Genomic DNA, 21,270 nt, shown 5'->3' with positions numbered 1-21,270 from the left:
TTATCATGTCATGTTCAGTTAAGGCATTAGTTGACCGTACTAGACTATTACCTATATAGTGCACTACAGGGCCCATAGGCCCACTGGTCAAAAGTAGTGCACTATGTAGGGTGCAATTCAGGACGCTAACAACCTTCTCATATCATACAGCCAGGAAGCATCACATACTGGACCAGTCAGAAGGCAGAAACACACACAGCTCTGCTCTCCTTGATACCACAGGTGTATAGGTGCAGCTTTATGTCACACAGTACTCCTATACACTGAACAAAAATATGAATGTGTTGGTCCCATGTTTCATGAGCTGAAATAAAAGATCCCAGAAATGTTCCATACACACATGTTATTTATCTCATTGTGCACACATACGTTTACATCCATGTTAGTGAGCGTTTCTCCTCTGCCAAGATAATCCATCCACCTGACAGGTGTGGCATATCAAGAAGCGGATTAAACCGCATGATCATTACACAGGTGCACCTTGTGCTGGGGACAAAAGGCCACTCTAAAACGTGCGGGTTTGTCACAACACAATGCCACAGATGAAGTTCTGAGGGTGTGTGCAATTGGCATCCTGACTGCAGGAATGTCCACCAGAGCTGTTGCCAAAGATTTGAATGTTCATTTCTCTACCATAAGCCGCCTCCAATGTCATTTTCGGGATTTTGGCAGTACGTCCAAACGGCCTCACAACCACAGACCTCGTAACCAAGCCAGCCCAGGACCTCGACGTTCAGTCTTCTTCACCTGCGGGATCGTCTGAGACCATCCACCCGGACAGCTGATAAAACTGAGTATTTCTATCTGTAATAAAACCTTTTTGTGGGGAAAAGCCTTTTCTGATTGGCTGGACCTGGCTCCCCAGTGGGTGGGCCTATGCCCTCACAGACCCATCCATGGCTGCACCCCTGCCCAGTCATGTGAAATCTATAGATTAGGGCCCAATGCATTTATTTCTGATTTCTTTATAACTAACTCATTAAAATCATCAAAATTGTTGCATTTATATTTTTGTTACCAGTCAAAAGTTTGGACACACCTCATTTCAGGATTTTTCTTTATTTTGACTGTTTTCTACATTGTAGAATGATAGTGAAGACATCAAAACTATGAAATAACACATATGGAATCATGTAGTAACCAAAAAAAAGTCTAAATATCAAATCAAAATATATTTGCCAATAGTGTGCAAAGTTGTCATCAAGGCAAAGGGTGGCTACTTTGAAGAATCTCAAATATAAAATATATTTAGATTTTTTGGTTAATACATGATTCCATATGTGTTATTTCATAGTTTATGTCTTCACTGTTATTCTACAATGTAGAAAACAGTCAAAATAAAGAAAAACCCTGGAATGAGTAGGTGTGTCCAAACTACTACCGTATATACATTCATACACACCACATTCACCGACAGACACTCCCAAGACCCTGCAAGAGAAAAGGTACACACACTCATCCAAATCCATTTTGGATGCTAGACACGCACACTCAAGGGTCCGTCCCGACTCAGTCATCGAAGCGCACCGATCGGGTTGTGTTGATGTCAATCGAGAACTTCTTATTGGACGGCGCCGAGAACCCAAGTCCCGCCCCCCTTCCCGTGAAGTCCATGCGGCGCGACTGAGCGCGCTCAAACTCCCCCAGTAGGCCTTGCTGCAAGCTCTGCTGTCCGTCTTTAGTCAGCGCCATGTTGGCCCGCCCTCCCGTCGCACCGCTCGCTGCTATTGGCTGCCCGCTCTTCTTGAAGCCGCCCATCAACCGCAGGAACTTACTATGTTGGTCGGAACTGTCAAACTGGGCGGTGCCCCACTGGCCCAAACCCTGGAAGGGAAGAAGAACACGGTTTGTTATATTTATATTCGACATAATGATTTGTTTCAGAGAAGAGTCGGGATACACCTTGGTGTCCTGACATCATAAGAGTACTGACCGATGGTACCGGTGCTGCTTTGAGTTGGACTGGATTGGACTTCTGGTCGATCTCATTCTGCAGGGCCAGGCGTCTCCCCTATGGAATATAATAGGACCATCGTTTTATATGAAGGCCATCTTATATAGTTCACAACATATACTGTATAGTACACAACATATACTCTATAGTACACAACATATACTCTATAGTACACAACATATACTCTATAGTCCATGTTATAGAGTACACAACATATACTCTATAGTACACAACATATACTCTATAGTCCATGTTATATAGTACACAACATATACTCTATAGTACACAACATATACTGTATAGTCCATGTTATATAGTACACAACATATACTGTATAGTCTATAACATGTGGTTGGTGATTCTATTTACTGTACTCCTAGTCTAAAAGATATGGGCCACTCTGGAGCCAGCGCCACACACAGTCCAGCTTAACGTCCTCGGATGCTTCTAGCACCATGGGCCACTCTGGAGCCAGCGCCACACACAGTCCAGCTTAACGTCCTCGGATGCTTCTAGCACCATGGGCCACTCTGGAGCCAGCGCCACACACAGTCCAGCTTAACGTCCTCGGATGCTTCTAGCACCATGGGCCACTCTGGAGCCAGCGCCACACACAGTCCAGCTTAACGTCTTCGGATGCTTCTAGCGCCATGGGCCACTCTGGAGCCAGCGCCACACACAGTCCAGCTTAACGTCCTCGGATGCTTCTAGCGCCATGGGCCACTCTGGAGCCGGCGCCACACACAGTCCAGTTTAATGTCCTCGGATGCTTCTAGCACCATGGGCCACTCTGGAGCCGGCGCCACACACAGTCCAGCTTAACGTCCTCGGATGCTTCTAGCGCCATGTATATTATTACAGTCAGAGGGTATTACTTAAATCAGTATAGAGCATTTATATTGGTTGGTGTGTGTCCAACATGTCATTGATTAAACACAATGCTGCAGTCAAACAACAGCATTCACTAATAAGCATTTGCATAATATAATGCATTCATAATTTATTCATAAATAGTTACAGAATCAATATACAATGTTTAATTCAGACCAGGAAGAAATTACATTTCTATTTCTCACAGTGACAGAGTTGGATTGGCGGACTGACTGGCAAGTGGGATTCACAGGATCCAAATAGATCTAATGGGTCGTTAGCGATCTACCTGATCAATATTGATCTCGAAGGCGTTTCCCCTGGTCTCTGACAGGAAAACCACATCCGTCTGGTCCCTCTGGGGGGTTGGAGCAAAACAACATATCAGACAACTACAGACTGATACTGTCAGCGTTTTAATACCTTTAAGTAGAAACAATTAAGTAAGAAAGTCAACACTGTTTTATCCATTTATCCATATATTAATTTAACAGTTAACTATTCTGTTAGTCGGTACCTCCAGCATTCTGGGATCAGGGCCACCTAGAATCAGGGCCACCTTCCAGAGGCAAACATTGTTGACCATTTCAGATAGAAATGTCAGGAATAGAGCCGACATGATTCCTCATTCTACATGTCAGAGAGACTTGTTTGTTCTACATCATATATGTCTATCTGAACGTTCCACAACGTTGTACCCTGCTGAAGGAGACCCATGATTTGATAACCTCCTCACCTCTGACCCTTAACCCCTTTAACTCACCTCCTGGTATTCAGGGTCGCAGCTCTCCACCTTTATCTTCTTTTTCCCCTTCGTCATAACCTTCTTCCCTTTCTGGTGAGGGGTGCTGTCCTCCATTTCTGTCTCTATCTCAGAGGAGCTCTTCTTCACCTTCTTTTTCCTTCCCTCGCTCTCTCCGTCCTCCACCTGTTCCACTACTCCTGTCATATCCACCCTTTTCATATGTTTGGGCTTCCGCTTGTCCAACACATCCTCCTCCTCTGTTAGTGCAGAGGCCTTTCTCTTCTTCTTCTTGCCCTCCTCCTTTCTCTCCGTCTCCGTGTCCATGGTGGTGTCTGCAGCGCTGCTGGAGGACTTGGGCTTCTTCTTCTTCTTTTTGGTGTTATTCTGTTCCTCCTGCTGTACTGCTACTGTAGCCTCAGCTCCCTTCTTCTTCTGCTTCTTGGTGTTATTCTGTTCCTCCTCCTGTACTGCTACTGTAGCCTCAGCTCCCTTCTTCTTCTGCTTCTTGGTGTTATTCTGTTCCTCCTCCTGTACTGCTACTGTAGCCTCAGCTCCCTTCTTCTTCTTGGTGTTATTCTGTTCCTCCTGCTGTACTGCTACTGTAGCCTCAGCTCCCTTCTTCTTCTTCTTCTTTACTACCACTTCTTTCTCTGCCTCTCCGCACTCTTTCTCTTTTGTCTCTCCTTTCTCAGCGACTGCTCTCTTCTTACCCTTCTTCTTCTTCTTCGTCTCCCCCTCTTCCTCCTCCTGACTCTCAGTTGGTTCAGTAACTTTAGGGATCTTTTTCAGTTTATTTTCTTCCTCTGTTTTTCCCTTCTTTTTCTTGCCTTTCTTTATTTCTATCACCTCTCCTTCCTCTACCTTGACAACGCTGATCTCTGTCTCTTCTGCCTGAGAGCGCTTCTTTTTTTTCAGCTTCTGCCCATTTTCCACGACTCCTTTCTCGTCCTTTAATCCACTGTGTTCTGTCTCTAGCTCCGTTTTAACAGTGTTAACACCTTTCTGCTTCTTCTTCTCCTGGCTGCACCCTCCTCCGTCATTTCCATTAGTCATGACTTCCTCACCGTTGGTGTCAGTCCCAGACAACAACTTCTTCTTCTTTCCTTTCTGTTTCTCCTGCTCTCCTTCCGTATTCCCCCATTCCCCATTGGACACCCGCTCTTCTTCTACCAGAGTCTCTACTTTCGTCTTCTTTTTCTTCTTCACTCCTTCGCTATTCCCCTGATTTATGGAGGTGTTTTCTGAGATCTCATCCTCAGCGTGGGTGTCCTTCCCACTCTTCTTGTTCGTCTTCTTCATGGTAACCATCCTGTTGCCTGTGTCGGCTTGGACCATCTGAGAAAAATAAACATCCCACAATATGGATCTGTTTGAAAGAAGCAGTCACTTCAAAGGACATTGTAGAGAATGCATTTTCAGTTTAAAATGGACACAATATTGATATTGACAGTGTGTGTCCTAAATGAAACCCTATTTTCTATATAGTGCACTTCTTCTGACCCAATGTGTCCTGGTTCAAAGGTGGTGCACTAAATAGGGGATATGGTGGCATTTGGGATGCAGTCAGTGTCATGTTGGAGAGCAACACAGAACCAGATACAAACCAGCGATCTGACTGAAACCGTGGACTGGGACTCCTTGTCTATCTCCCTCTGAAGGGCCAGACGTTGAGCCTACAGGGGATAAAGCCCGGATTAAAAACTAACAGTAAACTTTTACAGTAGATGTTGGCTAAAGTACTATGTTTCATAGGTTGTCTATCCAAATTGGCAGCCAATCCCAGCACATGTGGAGGAAGGCGTCTTAAAATCAGTGATTCACATACACTGACTGGTGATCAATTGATAATGATTGTTGTTTATGTGATTTGATCAATTGATAATGTGATTTATTTTATGGTGATCTCATCTAACGTTAGCTACCTGATCAATAAAGACCTTTTCCACGGTGTTGTATCTTCCTGTCTTCTCGGACACGAAAACCACTTCGTCATGAAAAGCCGTCTGCAGAAGCAAACACATCCAGTCCAGTTAACGCAGGTAAGTTATACAAAACAATAACATTTACCAGTCTATTTGCCTAGGTTATAATGTAGTTTACAAAACAGCTTGATCAGTGTAAGTCAAGTTATGCTAGCAAGCGGCATCGATTGAATGTGTGCATGGGGTGTTAGGGTTAGCTAGCTTGCCATGTTAGTTGGCCAAATAACCCGTCACCGGTGATAACACACTTTGCAACGGGTCAACACAGCAATTAGCTGGAAGACTACCTGAACGCTTCCTCATTTCATATTTACAAATAACGGCATTAAAGTTGACTTACTTTTAAGACTCACGTGGAAACGTGTGTACACCAGTACTGCACTGCTCCTTGACCCGGAAATACTGTCAGATTCTCTTCTAGTGATCGTCCTCGTGTGTCTATAGCAACAAAGCTCAACGGCACGCTCCTTCTGTTCCTCGCCTATCTCCTGTTCCTCTCCTATCTCCTGATTCTCTCCCTTCTTCACACGTCGTATTTGTCTTTATCTTTCTCGCTCTCTCATATGCTGTGTGTGTGTGTGTGTGTGGTTCTCTCTCTCAAAAACGTGCAGAACAACAAAACATATCCAATCAAGCTGCAGAGCTCTGAAAAGCTCACGTGCTTATTGCTCCACTACTTTTGACCGGAGCTCCCATGTGGGATGCAGCCATGCAGTGTGGGCAAACACTCACTCCATAATTTGCTCACACACAACATACATTTATACTGACTCTACACACACGCACGCCGACTCATATAAAATCATCATATACACTGTTGCTGTTCTGTTTATCATATATCCTGACACCTAGTCACATTACCCCTATACATATCTACCTCTATAGATCCAGTATCCCTGTACATTATAATATGGTACTGACCCTGTATATAGTATGTTTACCCCTATACATATCTACCTCTATAGATCCACTATCCCTGTACATTATAATATGGTACTGACCCTGTATGTAGTATGTTTACCCCTATACATATCTACCTCTATAGATCCAGTATCCCTGTACATTATAATATGGTACTGACCCTGTATATAGTATGTTTACCCCTATACACATCTACTTCTATAGATCCAGTATCCCTGTACATTATAATATGGTACTGACCCTGTATATAGTATGTTTACCCCTATACATATCTACCTCTATAGATCCAGTATCCCTGTACATTATAATATGGTACTGGAACTGACCCTGTATATAGTATGTTTACCCCTATACATATCTACCTCTATAGATCCAGTATCCCTGTACATTATAATATGGTACTGACCCTGTATATAGTATGTTTACCCCTATACATATCTACCTCTGTAGATCCAGTATCCCTGTACATTATAATATGGTACTGGAACTGACAATGTATATAGTATGTTTACCCCTATACACATCTACCTCTATAGATCCAGTATCCCTGTACATTATAATATGGAACTGACCATGTATATAGTATGTTTACTTACTTTATCATGTTCTTCTTATTTTGTATTTACTGTGTGTTTTTGTTCTACCTTGTTATTCTCAGATTTACATTGTTATTGATTACTGCATGGTCGGGCTTACAGCTGGGCATTACATGCATTTCACTGTCCTTGTGCACGTGACATTAAAAACCTCTAGTGACTCTGTCACCAACAGCAGAGGGCGTTGGGGGGCTGTAGCCTAGCCGTTACGTTGGCTGACCCAAAGAGACTCTGTAACCCACAGCAGAGGGCGTTAGGGTGCTGTAGCCTAGCCGTTACGTTGGCTGACCCAAAGAGACTCTGTCACCAACAGCAGAGGGCGTTAGGGTGCTGTAGCCTAGCCGTTACGTTGGCTGACCCAAAGAGACTCTGTCACCAACAGCAGAAGGCGTTGGGGGGCTGTAGCCTAGCCGTTACGTTGGCTGACCCAAAGAGACTCTGTCACCAACAGCAGAAGGCGTTAGGGTGCTGTAGCCTAGCCGTTACGTTGGCTGACCCAAAGAGACTCTGTCACCAACAGCAGAAGGCGTTGGGGGGCTGTAGCCTAGCCGTTACGTTGGCTGACCCAAAGAGACTCTGTCACCAACAGCAGAAGGCGTTGGGGGGCTGTAGCCTAGCCGTTACGTTGGCTGACCCAAAGAGACTCTGTAATCAACAGCAGAGGGCGTTAGGGTGCTGTAGCCTAGCCGTTACGTTGGCTGACCCAAAGAGACTCTGTAATCAACAGCAGAGGGCGTTAGGGTGCTGTAGCCTAGCCTAGTTGGCTGACCCAAAGAGACTCTGTAACCCACAGCAGAGGGCGTTAGGGTGCTGTAGCCTAGCCGTCTATAGAGACTCTGTAACCCACAGCAGAGGGTGTTAGGGTGCTGTAGCCTAGCCGTCTATAGAGACTCTGTAACCCACAGCAGAGGGCGTTAGGGTGCTGTAGACTAGCCATCTATAGAGACTCTGTAACCCACAGCAGAGGGCGTTGGGGTGCTGTAGCCTAGCCGTTACGTTGGCTGACCCAAATAGACTCTGTAACCCACAGCAGAGGGCGTTAGGGTGCTGTAGCCTAGCCGTTACGTTGGCTGACCCAAAGAGACTCTGTAACCCACAGCAGAGGGCGTTAGGGTGCTGTAGCCTAGCCGTCTATAGAGACTCTGTAACCCACAGCAGAGGGCGTTAGGGTGCTGTAGACTAGCCGTCTATAGAGACTCTGTAACCCACAGCAGAGGGCGTTGGGGTGCTGTAGCCTAGCCGTTACGTTGGCTGACCCAAAGAGACTCTGTAACCCACAGCAGAGGGCGTTAGGGTGCTGTAGCCTAGCCGTTACGTTGGCTGACCCAAAGAGACTCTGTAACCCACAGCAGAGGGCGTTGGGGTGCTGTAGCCTAGCTGTCACGTTGGCTGACCCAAAGAGACTCTGTAACCAACAGCAGAGGGTGTTGGGGTGCTGTAGCCTAGCCGTTACGTTGGCTGACCCAAATAGACTCTGTAACCCACAGCAGAGGGCGTTAGGGTGCTGTAGCCTAGCCGTTACGTTGGCTGACCCAAAGAGACTCTGTAACCAACAGCAGAGGGCGTTAGGGTGCTGTAGCCTAGCCGTCTATAGAGACTCTGTCACCCACAGCAGAGGGCGCTGGGGTGCTGTAGCCTAGCCGTCTATAGAGACTCTGTAACCCACAGCAGAGGGCGTTGGGGTGCTGTAGACTAGCCATCTATAGAGACTCTGTAACCCACAGCAGAGGGCGTTGGGGTGCTGTAGCCTAGCCGTTACGTTGGCTGACCCAAATAGACTCTGTAACCCACAGCAGAGGGCGTTAGGGTGCTGTAGACTAGCCATCTATAGAGACTCTGTAACCCACAGCAGAGGGCGTTGGGGTGCTGTAGCCTAGCCGTTACGTTGGCTGACCCAAATAGACTCTGTAACCCACAGCAGAGGGCGTTAGGGTGCTGTAGCCTAGCTGTCACGTTGGCTGACCCAAAGAGACTCTGTAACCAACAGCAGAGGGTGTTGGGGTGCTGTAGCCTAGCCGTTACGTTGGCTGACCCAAAGAGACTCTGTAACCAACAGCAGAGGGTGTTGGGGTGCTGTAGCCTAGCCGTTACGTTGGCTGACCCAAAGAGACTCTGTAACCAACAGCAGAGGGCGTTAGGGTGCTGTAGCCTAGCCGTCTATAGAGACTCTGTCACCAACAGCAGAGGGTGTTAGGGTGCTGTAGCCTAGCCGTCTATAGAGACTCTGTAACCCACAGCAGAGGGCGTTAGGGTGCTGTAGCCTAGCCGTCTATAGAGACTCTGTAACCCACAGCAGAGGGCGTTAGGGTGCTGTAGACTAGCCATCTATAGAGACTCTGTAACCCACAGCAGAGGGCATTAGGGTGCTGTAGCCTAGCCGTTACGTTGGCTGACCCAAAGAGACTCTGTAACCCACAGCAGAGGGAGTTAGGGTGCTGTAGCCTAGCCGTTACGTTGGCTGACCCAAAGAGACTCTGTCACCAACAGCAGAGGGTGTTGGGGTGCTGTAGCCTAGCCGTCTATAGAGACTCTGTAACCCACAGCAGAGGGCGTTAGGGTGCTGTAGCCTAGCCGTCTATAGAGACTCTGTAACCCACAGCAGAGGGCGTTAGGGTGCTGTAGCCTAGCCGTCTATAGAGACTCTGTAACCCACAGCAGAGGGCGTTAGGGTGCTGTAGCCTAGCCGTTACGTTGGGTGTGTCCAGTATGGCATCCTATTCCCTATATAGTGGACTACTTTTGACCGGGATGCCATTCAGGATGCTCCCTAGCAACGCCTGTAGCTCATTAGAACTGTCACTTACCGTGCCAGTGGCTTTTACCAGAGATAGATAGAAGCCCTAAACCTACAAGATTTGGAACCTTTTCTGTTTTAGGCTTTCCATGCTACATACTATCATTACCACGACAACACGGCTGCCGCAAGGCATATCATGTTAAAACGCAAACAATCTGTCATTTTAGATAGAAGCAAAATAAACCTTCCAAACAGTTTAATATAGAAATGTTTCTGCCTTCAAGTTTGCATGCTACAAAGCCTTCTACAGACACCTCAATATTATGTCGATCCAAACAGTTTCATCTATAATCTATATTTTATTTCATTGAGTTTTGTGTGAGAATTGTGTTTAAGAGACATGCAACCAAGCCCTCCTCTGTATCAGGACATAGGATGATAATATAATAAATAGCCTTATACAGGAGTACACGACTGGTCACAGTAAAGCCACTAATACCAATCCCCCCTATCAGTTTCCCTAAATGGGTAATTCCAAGGTTAGAGCACCATAGGGATTAAGAGGCAGCAGATTAGTCCAATCAAGGACAAGGGGGTGTCTCACTGTTCAGGTGTTGGGAGATAAAACACGCAAAGAGCAAAGAAGAAGTCTCTGAAATATATAACGTTAGTATGAGGTGCAGATCCTACCATTAATTCATATACTGTATATTCTGCCATATAATCATACTGATATTGCACTCCCTGTTAAAAACTCTCAAAATGTGTTACATACAACAACCCCATAACAAAACTACTGATATCATAGAACCACACCAACAGAAATACAGTACTCGTCTGTGACACCAATAATAAATTCAATTTCACCACCGTAACATTCACCATAGAAATATGCCACACGAACGTTATATCCCAAATAGCAGAGATTAGCTTAATAATAAAGTGCTTGATCACAACAACTCTGGTGGACCGAACACAAAGCTGAGAGTCTTCGAAAAAACACTTGTGTCCCAACACATCTAATAGAGTCATATAAGCATCATCAATAGGAGCAACTCTTAGTGTTCCGCATCCCAAATGGCACCCCATTCCCCACATAGCGCACTACTTTAGAACCCTTTGGATCCTGGTCAAAATTAGCGCACTAAATAGGAAATAGAATGCCATTTGAGACTCGTCACACAGAGTCTGTAGAGAACATGAGTGGGCAGGCGAGGTTAGTGAGCACGGTGGATGGATGGAATTTACATAAATACTGAATGCCTCCAGAATGGAGCCCTATTCCTTATAATGCAGTGCTTCAACCAGAACCAGAACAATACGGCTCTGGCCAACAGTAGTGCACTTTATAGACAATAGAGTTCTATTTGGGACGTGACCACTGTTCTCCTGTACCTGGTGTGTCATATAGGCTTTCACCCCCCCCCCCCCCCCCTTTTTAAAACAACAAAACAGAAAATCAAAAAAATATTTTACAGAAAAACAGAAGTCTGTATCCCTGTATCCCAAATGGAACTCTATTCCTATGTAGTGCACTTCTTTTGACCAGAGCCGGTGCCATTTGGGGCGCAGACGATAACTGTTCACTGAGCGAGCTTGACGTTCATCATCATCATTGGGGATATATTCCAGTCTGCATGGGTTAAGACGGGGGAGGCAATGTCTTTGTTACCCTTCTCTGAATCTCCTGCAGTCAATCCTGGAATGACATTTCTTGTGAGCACTGATCTCAAATCAGTTTTTCCCTTTTCCTCTCAATGACCAAAGTGTATAAAAAAAAGTTAGTGTGAGCTGATCCTAGATCTGTGGCTAGGGGTAAATTCCTTGTTGCAGTGCTTTTGTACAGTCAATGGTGAGGTGAGGTAGAGGCATTGATGGGGTTATGAGTGACATTGGAAACATTCCGGAGCATTCCGGCAGCATAATATGCCGTGTTGCCGTGGAGACCGGTTCCAAGGTTCTCCTCTCACCACAGCTGTCTCCCTGTGTAGTTCACCGGAGCGGTAGGCATCTGTTACAGACAGACAAGTGGTTAGGGTGTGTGTGTGTGTGTGTGTGTGTGTGTGTGTGTGTGTGTTAAATCAAATCAAATGTTATTTGTCACATGAATACAACAGGTGTAGACTTTACCATGAAATGTTTACTTATGATCCCTTTCCCAACAATGCAGTTAAAAAGTAAGAACATTTGCAAATAGATCAAAAGAAAATATTAAGACAATAAAATAACAGTAACGATGCTATATACAGTGGGGCAAAAAAGTATTTAGTCAGCCACCAATTGTGCAAGTTCTCCCACTTAAAAAGATGAGAGAGGCCTGTAATTTTCATCATAGGTACACTTTAACTATGACAGACAAAATGAGGGAAAAAAATCCAGAAAATCACATTGTAGGATTTTTAATGAATTTATTTGCAAATTATGGTGGAAAATAAGTATTTGGTCACCTACAAACAAGCAAGATTTCTGTCTCTCACAGACCTGTAACTTCTTCTTTAAGAGGCTCCTCTGTCCTCCACACGTTACCTGTATTAATGGCACCTGTTTGAACTTGTTATCAGTATAAAAGACACCTGTCCACAACCTCAAACAGTCACACTCCAAACTCCACTATGGCCAAGACCAAAGAGCTGTCAAAGGACACCAGAAACAAAATTGTAGACCAGGCTGGGAAGACTGAATCTGCAATAGGTAAGCAGCTTGGTTTGAAGAAATCAACTGTGGGAGCAATTATTAGGAAATGGAAGACATACAAGACCACTGATAATCTCCCTCGATCTGGGGCTCCACGCAAGATCTCACCCCATGGGGTCAAAATGATCACAAGAACGTTGAGAAAAATCCCAGAACCATACGGGGGGACCTAGTGAATGACCTGCAGAGAGCTGGGACCAAAGTAACAAAGCCTACCATCAGCAAGGGCATTGAAGATGAAACGTGACTGGGTCTTTCAGCATGACAATGATCCCAAACACACCGCCCGGGCAACGAAGGAGTGGCTTCGTAAGAAGCATTTCAAGGTCCTGGAGTGGCCTAGCCAGTCTCCAGATCTCAACCCCATAGAAAATCTTTGGAGGGAGTTGAAAGTCCGTGTTGCCCAGCAACAGCCCCAAAACATCACTGCTCTAGAGGAGATCCGCATGGAGAAATGGGCCATAATACCAGCAACAGTGTGTGAAAACCTTGTGAAGACTTACAGAAAACGTTTGACCTCTGTCATTGCCAACAAAGGGTATATAACAAAGTATAAACTTTTGTTATTGACCAAATACTTATTTTCCACCATAATTTGCAAATAAATTCCTTAAAAATCCTACATTGTGATTTTCAGGATTTTTTTTCTCATTTTGTCTGTCATAGTTGAAGTGTACCTACGATGAAAATTACAGACCTCTCTCATCTTTTTAAGTGGGAGAACTTGCACATTTGGTGGCTGACTAAATACTTTTTGCCCCACTGTACAGGCTATATACATTGAGCACCGGTACCGAGTCAGTGTACTGGGGTAAGAGGTAGTTGAGTTAATATGTATTAATATAATATTATAAACTGGGTGGTTTAAGCCCTGAATGCTGATTGGCTGACAGCCAGGGTATATCAGACCGTACACCACGTGTATGACAAAACATGTATTTTTACTGCTCTAATTACATTGGTAACCAGTTTATAATAGCAATAAGGCACCTCGGGGGTTTGTGGTATATGGCCAATATTTGCGCCATTCCTAAGAACAGCCCTTAGCCATGGTATATTGGCCATATACCACACCCCCTCGGGCCTTATTGCTTAAATATAATATGAACATGGGTGTTTGTGTGTGTGTGAGATAGGACACACTAACCGTTCCTCCGTTCATCACCAGGGCCATCTCAGTGGGCTGGTACATGTGGCCTCTGAAGGGGATCCCAGGACGCATCCCCCCATGTCCGTTATGGTACGACCCACCTCTCAGTGCTGAGACTCGACCCAGGGAGAGAGCAAACACAAATCAAGGGGATGTTACTAGTTAATCGTTAGTTTGTTTTTTTCTGTAGACAATCATTCTATTTAGGACTTACATCTTTTGCATGTACACAAATATTTGCAAACCCACACATAGCCTTACACACACACACACACACACACACACACACACACACACACACACACACACACACACACACACACACACACACACACACAGTGTACCTGCGCTGTGTTCCTCGATAGAGTAGGTCTGGTTATCTGCGCAGGGCCTGTGTGTGAGGGTGTGTGTGGGTAATGGCACCTCCTGTTGGAAGCAGGGCTGCAGGGGCTGGCTGGTGTGAAAGTAGTCCTGCTGGTTGGGGACCGGCGGGTCCCTCAGACACAGGTGGGCTTCTGGGATAGCGTGAAATAACAGCAGGATCCAACCTTGCGCCACCAAGGCAACCGCCAACACCGGCTCATCCCAGTCCTTTCGCCGCCCTTCCCCACCATCCAACCACGCCCCCCTCAACGCTGCGTCGCCATAGAGATAGAGCACAAGCCAGGAGACCCATAGCAACAGGGACGCCAGGCAGGACAGGAAGAGCCATACGGCGTTGCACTTCCAACGCCGCTCGCACCCTCCGTCACTCCCCTCCTCTGCCTCGTCCCCTCCCCCTTCCCCTCCACACAGCACCACAGCCAGGGAGAGGCACAGCGCCATCAGGAGCAGCCCCAGGGCGTAGCTGCAAACCAGGGCAAAGTCTACCGGTGGGTAGTCGCAGGCCCCGTGGCCCTCCCTCACCACTGTCAGCAGCAGCCACTCTCCAGAGATGATCCCCTGGACCAGGGCCAGGGCCATGCCAAGCCCAGCCAGGGAGCTCCCTTTGGGGCTAGACTTTCCAGACACCAGCCTCTTCAACCGCACCGCCTGGGCCAGGAGGCAGGAGAAGCACAGGGCGAACAGGGGGCCCCAGAGGACCCGGCGGACCACACACAGGGCCTCGTTACGCCCCACCAGGAAGACCAGGGACAGGGAGAAGAGAACCAAGAGGGAGGCCAGCAGGAGGAGAAGAGGACCCAGGCCAGAGCGCCGATCTGGGTCAAGGATGGAGTGGCGCTTGACTAGGAGAACCACGGAGAGGACCAGGGAGGTGATGGCTCCACCACAGGCCACGGCCTCCAACACCACCCCCCACACAGACTCCAGGTCACACAACGTCCGGTAGAAGGGGTCCACGTTCACACCGCAACCCAGAGGAGAGGGAGGGGCCAGGCCGGGGTCGATGATGTCATCCTGGGAGTGGCCGCAGCCAATCAGAGAGAGGAGAAAGAGAAGGACGGGACTGAGGGCCATCTGAGATAGAGAGAAATTAAGAAGAAGAAGAAGAAGAGGGAGGGAGAGAGAAGCAAAACGTTGTTACTGAATCATGTCAACAACACAGCACCAAAATGGCCTGTCTCTTGCTATCACTTGTTTAGTCAGTGTATCATTCAGTGTTGGACCACAAGAGACTGTGGAATGAGTTTCTGCTAGAGGGAACTAACTGTTCCTGGTACATCTTTCATTTCACAAATATATCATTATTATGTAATGTCCTTTCTCAATCTCTAACTGCTTGGATGCTCATACACACACACACACACACACACACACACACACACACACACACACACACACACATACAAACACTAAAATGCACACACACATACACAGCATGGCCCTCAGCAGCCCACTCAGCCTGTGCCAGCCAGGGCCACGGTTCCCATAGTAACGCACAGCCAAGTGGGTTGGCCTACATAGCGCTGGGTTTTCACAACACAGGCTGAGTGACAAGTACACGCACACACACAAACACACAGACACACACAGTTCAACATTGGAAGAAAGCACTTTTTTTGAAAGTGCCATGGCCCGGGGCGGGGCTACGATCGGGGCTATCAAAAAGTTATAATTAAGCTATCAGTCTTTACATCTGACACCAAAAACAACAATAATCCATAAAACTACTGTGCATATTAATCCTTCAAATATTCATTTGTTCAATTATTGTGAACTGAACTCACCTTGAGAGATTAGTCGAATGTTCCGTTAGGTTACTTAATAACTGTCATGACTTCGGAAAAATAAAGAGGTCACATCTCTAGTCCCACATAGTCGATATCCCAAACTCACAATTCATCTTGGGTCCATGTTAGTTCAACGACGTTTGTTCAGCAGACTCATTTAAGATATTCTTCATTAACAGGCGACTACAAGGTGACCGTTATCTGACGTGTTGGCGAGCTGTGCGCACAGCAGATCGCACGCTCACCATAAATAACGGACTGTATAAAAGGTGAGTCACTCGTTGACTATTCCGTTTGTATTCCATCCGGTCCCCGGTGGCGCGAGCTGTGACGGTTATTGGGTCCGTTAAATTTCACTCCTGTCTGTGGAATCTCTCTGGTGCGTTTCCTTTATTTTCCCATGGTATCACGTTATATCACATCATTGTTTTGGCAATGCTACAGCGCGCTATGAGCACTCCAAGAAAGTGTCAGGTGCACGCTTGACTTCACTCCCCCACATGGCCAAATATAACAAACCTGACTAAAAGTTGTTTTTTTCTCTCTCTCTATCTCTCTCTCTCTCTCTCTCTCTCTCTATCTCTCTCTCTCTCTATCTCGCTCTCTCGCTCTCTCTCTCTAAATCTGCGGGGGATGTAAACAGCAACTTGGTTGCAGCTGTCGGCTTGAGGCTCACAGGGACGCTGCAATGCTACTTCCAAGCACTGCTCTTCTCTGCTCACCCACTGTCAGAAGTGCATTTACACTGGTCTTCCTCCATGCAGAGGTCAACAGTTCAGTATCCACAGATTCCTCAACTTCTCTATCACTTTCACAATGCAATAATAAAGTATATAATCAGACCGGCCTTTAATGTTGGTTCCTTCCAACTGCAGCAGCTTTCAACGGTTTACATTGGACATGTGAGTCATTTAGCAGATGCTCTTATCCAGAGCGTTTTACAGGAGCAATTAGGGTTAAGTGACTTGCTCAAGGGCACATCGGCAGATTTGTCACCTAGTCATCTCAGGGATTTGAACCAACAACTTTTTGGTTACTGGTCCAATGCTCTTAACCGCTAGGCCACCTGCCACCCCCAAATACAATTCATTCAATCAATCAACCGTTACAATCTCATATTAATAGTGGAATAATCCATCCCCATTTTCTTGTCCTCTTCCGCCCGACTGTCTCCTCCTGGCGGAAGGTTTCGAGGACAGGTTAAAACACAGGCTGGCCAAGCACAGCAAAAGTAGTGCACTATATAGGGAATAGGGTGCACGGTAAAGCCTCTTAGCAGAAACCTATAAACAGAGACCTATATTCAATACAAGGTGAAACATCTTCAGAAGAATCAAATCAAAGGGGGAAACTAGAAGGCAGCTAGAGCAGGTATGCTGAGAGGAGAGGAGGAGGGGAGGAGGAGAAGGAGGAGGGGAGGAGGAGAGGAAGAGCGGAGGAGAGGAGGAGGGGAGGAGGAGAGGAAGAGCGGAGGAGAGGAGGAGGAGGAGGGGAGGAGGAGAGGAGGAGGAGGAGAGGAGGAGGAGGGGAGGAGGAGAGAAAGAGCGGAGGAGAGGAGGAGAGGAAAAGGAGGGGAGGAGAAGAGTCCTGAACACAGGTGAGTGTCAGGTTCACGTAACCGCTGTCTCCTTAGTTTAGTGAGTGTCTCGGTCCAAAATGTCACCCTATTCCCTGTGTAGTGCACTACTTTAAACCAGAGTCCTATGGGCCCTAGTGCACTACATAGAGAATAGGGTGACATTTGGGAACTGAGACAGGACGTCACGTAACAGAGAAAATCCATGACTCAGCCGCATGCTGCTTTCTCCTTATACTGACATGGGGGTAATCCCCAGTCTGTGACCGTGTGTGTGTGTGTGTGTGTGTGTGTGTGTGTGTGTGTGTGTGTGTGTGTGTGTGTGTGTGTGTGTGTGAATAAGATTACATGGACATGGGGGACCTGGTCCTAGATCAGCACTCCTACCCTGAGACTGTTTATTAGTACAGACACTGTACTGTACTGAGAGAGTCGTTACCTGGTCCTAGATCAGCACTCCTACCCTGAGACTGTTTATTAGTACAGACCCTGTACTGTACTGAGAGAGTCGTTACCTGGTCCTAGATCAGCACTCCTACCCTGAGACTGTTTATTAGTACAGACCCTGTACTGTACTGAGAGAGTCGTTACCTGGTCCTAGATCAGCACTCCTACCCTGAGACTGTTTATTAGTACAGACCCTGAGACTGTTTATTAGTACAGCCCCTGTACTGTACTGAGAGAGTAGTTACCTGGTCCTAGATCAGTACTCCTACCCTGAGACTGTTTATTAGTACAGACACTGTACTGTACTGAGAGAGTCGTTACCTGGTCCTAGATCAGCACTCCTACCCTGAGACTGTTTATTAGTACAGCCCCTGTACTGTACTGAGAGAGTCGTTACCTGGTCCTAGATCAGCACTCCTACCCTGAGACTGTTTATTAGTACAGACCCTGTACTGTACTGAGAGAGTCGTTACCTGGTCCTAGATCAGCACTCCTACCCTGAGACTGTTTATTACTGAGAGAGTCATTAGGAGCAGTGGTTAGTGAATAGACAATAGAGTTCTGTAAAGATGCCGGTAATAGAGGCTAAACATAGAAGGTTCCTGTCATCATCTCCAGTAGCACACACACACACACACACACACACACACACACACGTCAGCAGTGCAGATTAGTGTGTCTAATAATGTCTCAACTAGCCTAGTAACACCATGATGACCTGAATGAATGGGGCCAGTGACGGACCACAAATTGTCCCAGGTATTTCGGCCCATTTTGTTCCTCTGGGCCCCGAGACCGGGCCTTTATTTCCCTTGAAGCCCCCATTATAAGCCAAATAATGGTCATTCTGCAGAAGAAGAAAAAACTATCCAGACCGACCCACTAGGCTACAGATGGACCGGCCCACTAGGCTACAGATGGACCGGCCCACTAGGCTACAGATGGACCGGCCCATCTGGTATTTGCCAGAATTGCCCTGTGGCCAATCCGTCCCTGAGTAGGGCTGAGCAGGAGAGCTCTGGGTGAATGGACTGATATGGCTTTATACAGTGTTGGGTCTTTCTCAATCTCAAAGCACTTTGCGTTAGTGCAACTCAACTCCAATGTGTAGCAATGTGTAATGTGTAGTGAGAGCGAAAATCAAATCAGTCAATTTCAATGACCATGTATGTCAGTTAACAATACTTAAACAGTTCAATCAATTGCAAATCGGGATGTAAGCACCATGCAACAGGTGTGAACGATGTCAACCTCTGAGCAAAGGAGGGAGAGGGAGAGAGAGAAAGAGGGGTAGAGAGAAAAAGGGGGGAGAGAGAGGGGAAGAGTGTGTGAGAGAGGGCGGGGGAGAGAGTGAGAGGGAAATGGGGAGAGAGAGAGAGGGAGATGGGGAGAGAGAGAGCGACAGTCTGAGACAGAGTGAGAGAGAGGTTAATGCCTATGAAGGAGTAGAGTGCTGGCTTGGTGAATACCTCATCATTACCCTGCGGTTGTGAAGTACAGGACATCCCATAATCCTCCCTTCCCCCTCCCTCCATCCCTTCTTCTCTCCCTCCATCCCTTCTTCTCTCCCTCCATCCCTTCCCCCTCACTCCATCCCTTCCCCCTCCCTCCATCCCTTCTTCTCTCCCTCCATCCCTTCTTCTCTCCCTCCATCCCTTCTTCTCTCCCTCCATCCCTTCCCCCTCCCTCCATCCCTTCCCCCTCCCTCCATCCCTTCTTCTCTCCCTCCATCCCTTCTTCTCTCCCTCCATCCCTTCCCCCTCCCTCCATACCTTCTTCTCTCCCTCCATCCCTTCTTCTCTCCCTCCATCCCTTCTTCTCTCCCTCCATCCCTTCTTCTCTCCCTCCATCCCTTCCCCTCCCTCCATCCCTTCTTCTCTCCCTCCATCCCTTCTTCTCTCCCTCCATCCCTTCTTCTCTCCCTCCATCCCTTCCCCCTCCCTCCATACCTTCTTCTCTCCCTCCATCCCTTCTTCTCTCCCTCCATCCCTTCCCCCTCCCTCCATCCCTTCTTCTCTCCCTCCATCCCTTCCTCCTCCCTCCATCCCTTCTTCTCTCCCTCCATCCCTTCTTCTCTCCCTCCATCCCTTCCCCCTCCCTCCATCCCTTCCCCCTCCCTCCATCCCTTCCCCCTCCCTCCATCCCTTCCCCCTCCCTCCATCCCTTCTTCTCTCCCTCCATCCCTTCTTCTCTCCCTCATCCCTTCTTCTCTCCCTCCATCCCTTCTCTCCCTCCATTCCTTCTTCTCTCTCTCCATCCCTTCCCCCTCCCTCCATCCCTTCTCCCTCCATCCCTTCCCCCTCCCTCCATCCCTTCCCCCTCCCTCCATCCCTTCCCCCTCCCTCCATCCCTTCCCTCTCCCTCCATCCCTTCCCCCTCCCTCCATCCCTTCCCCCTCTCTCTCCATCCCTGCTTCTCTCCCTCCATTTAATTCATTCACTCTTTCTCCTGTCTCTTTTTTGTAAAGTTGGGAGGTTGACGTTTTGATCAAGCACACGCCAGTACACACACACACACACACACACACGCAGCATAGTAGGTGTGAGTGTGTAGAGGGGCTAGATAGCTTGGACATTACTCTAGGTCAAAGGTCATTGTGGGTCATTCTGAGGTCATCCTCTCCTGTCTGACCTCTCCTCATCCACTTACTTACTAGTGATTGGCTGTTTTGAGATGTAACTTGTAAACAGTTAGTACAGGAAGTGATTAATTTGTCCATATACATTACTCTCTCGGTCTCTATATATATATATATATTTATATATTTATCTCTTTCTTTCTCTCCATCCCTCTCTCTTTCCCGCTCTCTCACTGTGCCTTCCTTCTCTCTCTCTCGCTCTCTGTCTCTCTCTCTATCTCTCCAGCCAGAGAACCTCTCAGCACCATATAGATAAGGGCCAGTATTCATAAAGCACTGATGATCTAGGATCAGTTTGGACTATCAACATCAACATGAATAACATTACATGGACTCTTGAGACTCAGATCAGTCCAGTCCAGCTCTTCTACACTAAGACTCTTAGTGAATATAGGCCCAGATCAGTCCAGTCTAGCTCTTCTACACTAAGACTCTTAGTGAATATAGGCCCAGATCAGTCCAGTCTAGCTCTTCTACACTAAGACTCTTAGTGAATATAGGCCCAGATCAGTCCAGTCTAGCTCTTCTACTCTGAGACTCTTAGTGAATACAGGCCCAGTCCAGCTCTTCTACTCTGAGACTCTTAGTGAATACAGGCCCAGATCAGTCCAGTCCAGCTCTTCTACTCTGAGACTCTTAGTGAATACAGGCCCAGTCCAGCTCTTCTACTCTGAGACTCTTAGTGAATACAGGCCCAGATCAGTCCAGTCCAATCCAGCTACATCATTAACACCACTACAGGTGATTTGGAGGTGGTGTGGTTCATGTGGAATAGCACCACCATGTGGA

The 21,270-nt window shown here is 47.1% G+C and overlaps 2 protein-coding genes across 5 annotated transcripts; both read right to left on the bottom strand.

Moving 5' to 3' along the window:
- Positions 1–947: 947 nt before the first annotated feature.
- On the bottom strand, positions 948–6,278 carry LOC110493412 (lysine-rich nucleolar protein 1). Of its 4 annotated transcripts, none has more exons than XM_036949033.1 (8): positions 5,892–6,278; positions 5,492–5,572; positions 5,174–5,242; positions 4,185–4,904; positions 3,588–4,127; positions 3,114–3,182; positions 1,934–2,011; positions 948–1,824 (listed from the first exon to the last, which is right to left on the bottom strand). In XM_036949033.1, the coding sequence occupies exons 4-8, from the start codon at positions 4,902–4,904 to the stop codon at positions 1,510–1,512; spliced, it is 1,722 nt and encodes a 573-aa protein (XP_036804928.1). In that variant the 5' UTR covers positions 5,174–5,242; positions 5,492–5,572; positions 5,892–6,278; the 3' UTR covers positions 948–1,509. The 4 variants fall into 4 exon arrangements, with proteins under 4 accessions (XP_036804928.1, XP_036804929.1, XP_036804926.1 ...); XM_036949034.1 differs by having other exon boundaries at positions 3,588–4,061; XM_036949031.1 differs by having other exon boundaries at positions 3,588–4,904.
- Positions 6,279–11,236: 4,958 nt separating this feature from the next.
- LOC110493411 (G-protein coupled receptor family C group 5 member B-like) lies at positions 11,237–16,316 on the bottom strand. The gene is made up of 4 exons (XM_021567670.2): positions 15,818–16,316; positions 13,994–15,107; positions 13,647–13,759; positions 11,237–11,816 (listed from the first exon to the last, which is right to left on the bottom strand). Exons 2-4 carry the CDS (start codon positions 15,105–15,107, stop codon positions 11,772–11,774), a joined length of 1,272 nt encoding a protein of 423 aa, XP_021423345.2. The 5' UTR covers positions 15,818–16,316; the 3' UTR covers positions 11,237–11,771.
- Between the last annotated feature and the right edge of the window lie 4,954 nt (positions 16,317–21,270).

This window comes from Oncorhynchus mykiss, chromosome 17 (assembly GCF_013265735.2).
Source record: "Oncorhynchus mykiss isolate Arlee chromosome 17, USDA_OmykA_1.1, whole genome shotgun sequence".
Lineage (NCBI taxonomy): Eukaryota > Metazoa > Chordata > Actinopteri > Salmoniformes > Salmonidae > Oncorhynchus > Oncorhynchus mykiss.
The sequence above is the reverse complement of the archived record's forward strand: the minus strand, read 5'-3'. Positions and strand labels throughout refer to the sequence as shown.

What these genes read in the sequence shown, in the direction of transcription:
- LOC110493412 (XM_036949031.1), bottom strand. Translation starts at nt 4,904, where the DNA reads ATGGTCCAAGCCGACACAGGCAACAGGATGGTTACCATGAAGAAGACG. An exon ending in GCGACCCTGAATACCAGGAG is followed by an intron (nt 3,183 to 3,587) that starts GTGAGTTAAAGG and finishes CCAACCCCCCAG; the next exon opens with AGGGACCAGACGGATGTGGT. An exon ending in AAGCAGCACCGGTACCATCG is followed by an intron (nt 1,825 to 1,933) that starts GTCAGTACTCTT and finishes CTTCCCTTCCAG; the next exon opens with GGTTTGGGCCAGTGGGGCAC.
- LOC110493411 (XM_021567670.2), bottom strand. Translation starts at nt 15,107, where the DNA reads ATGGCCCTCAGTCCCGTCCTTCTCTTTCTCCTCTCTCTGATTGGCTGC. An exon ending in TATCGAGGAACACAGCGCAG is followed by an intron (nt 13,760 to 13,993) that starts GTACACTGTGTG and finishes GTCGAGTCTCAG; the next exon opens with CACTGAGAGGTGGGTCGTAC. An exon ending in TGGTGATGAACGGAGGAACG is followed by an intron (nt 11,817 to 13,646) that starts GTTAGTGTGTCC and finishes TGTCTGTAACAG; the next exon opens with ATGCCTACCGCTCCGGTGAA.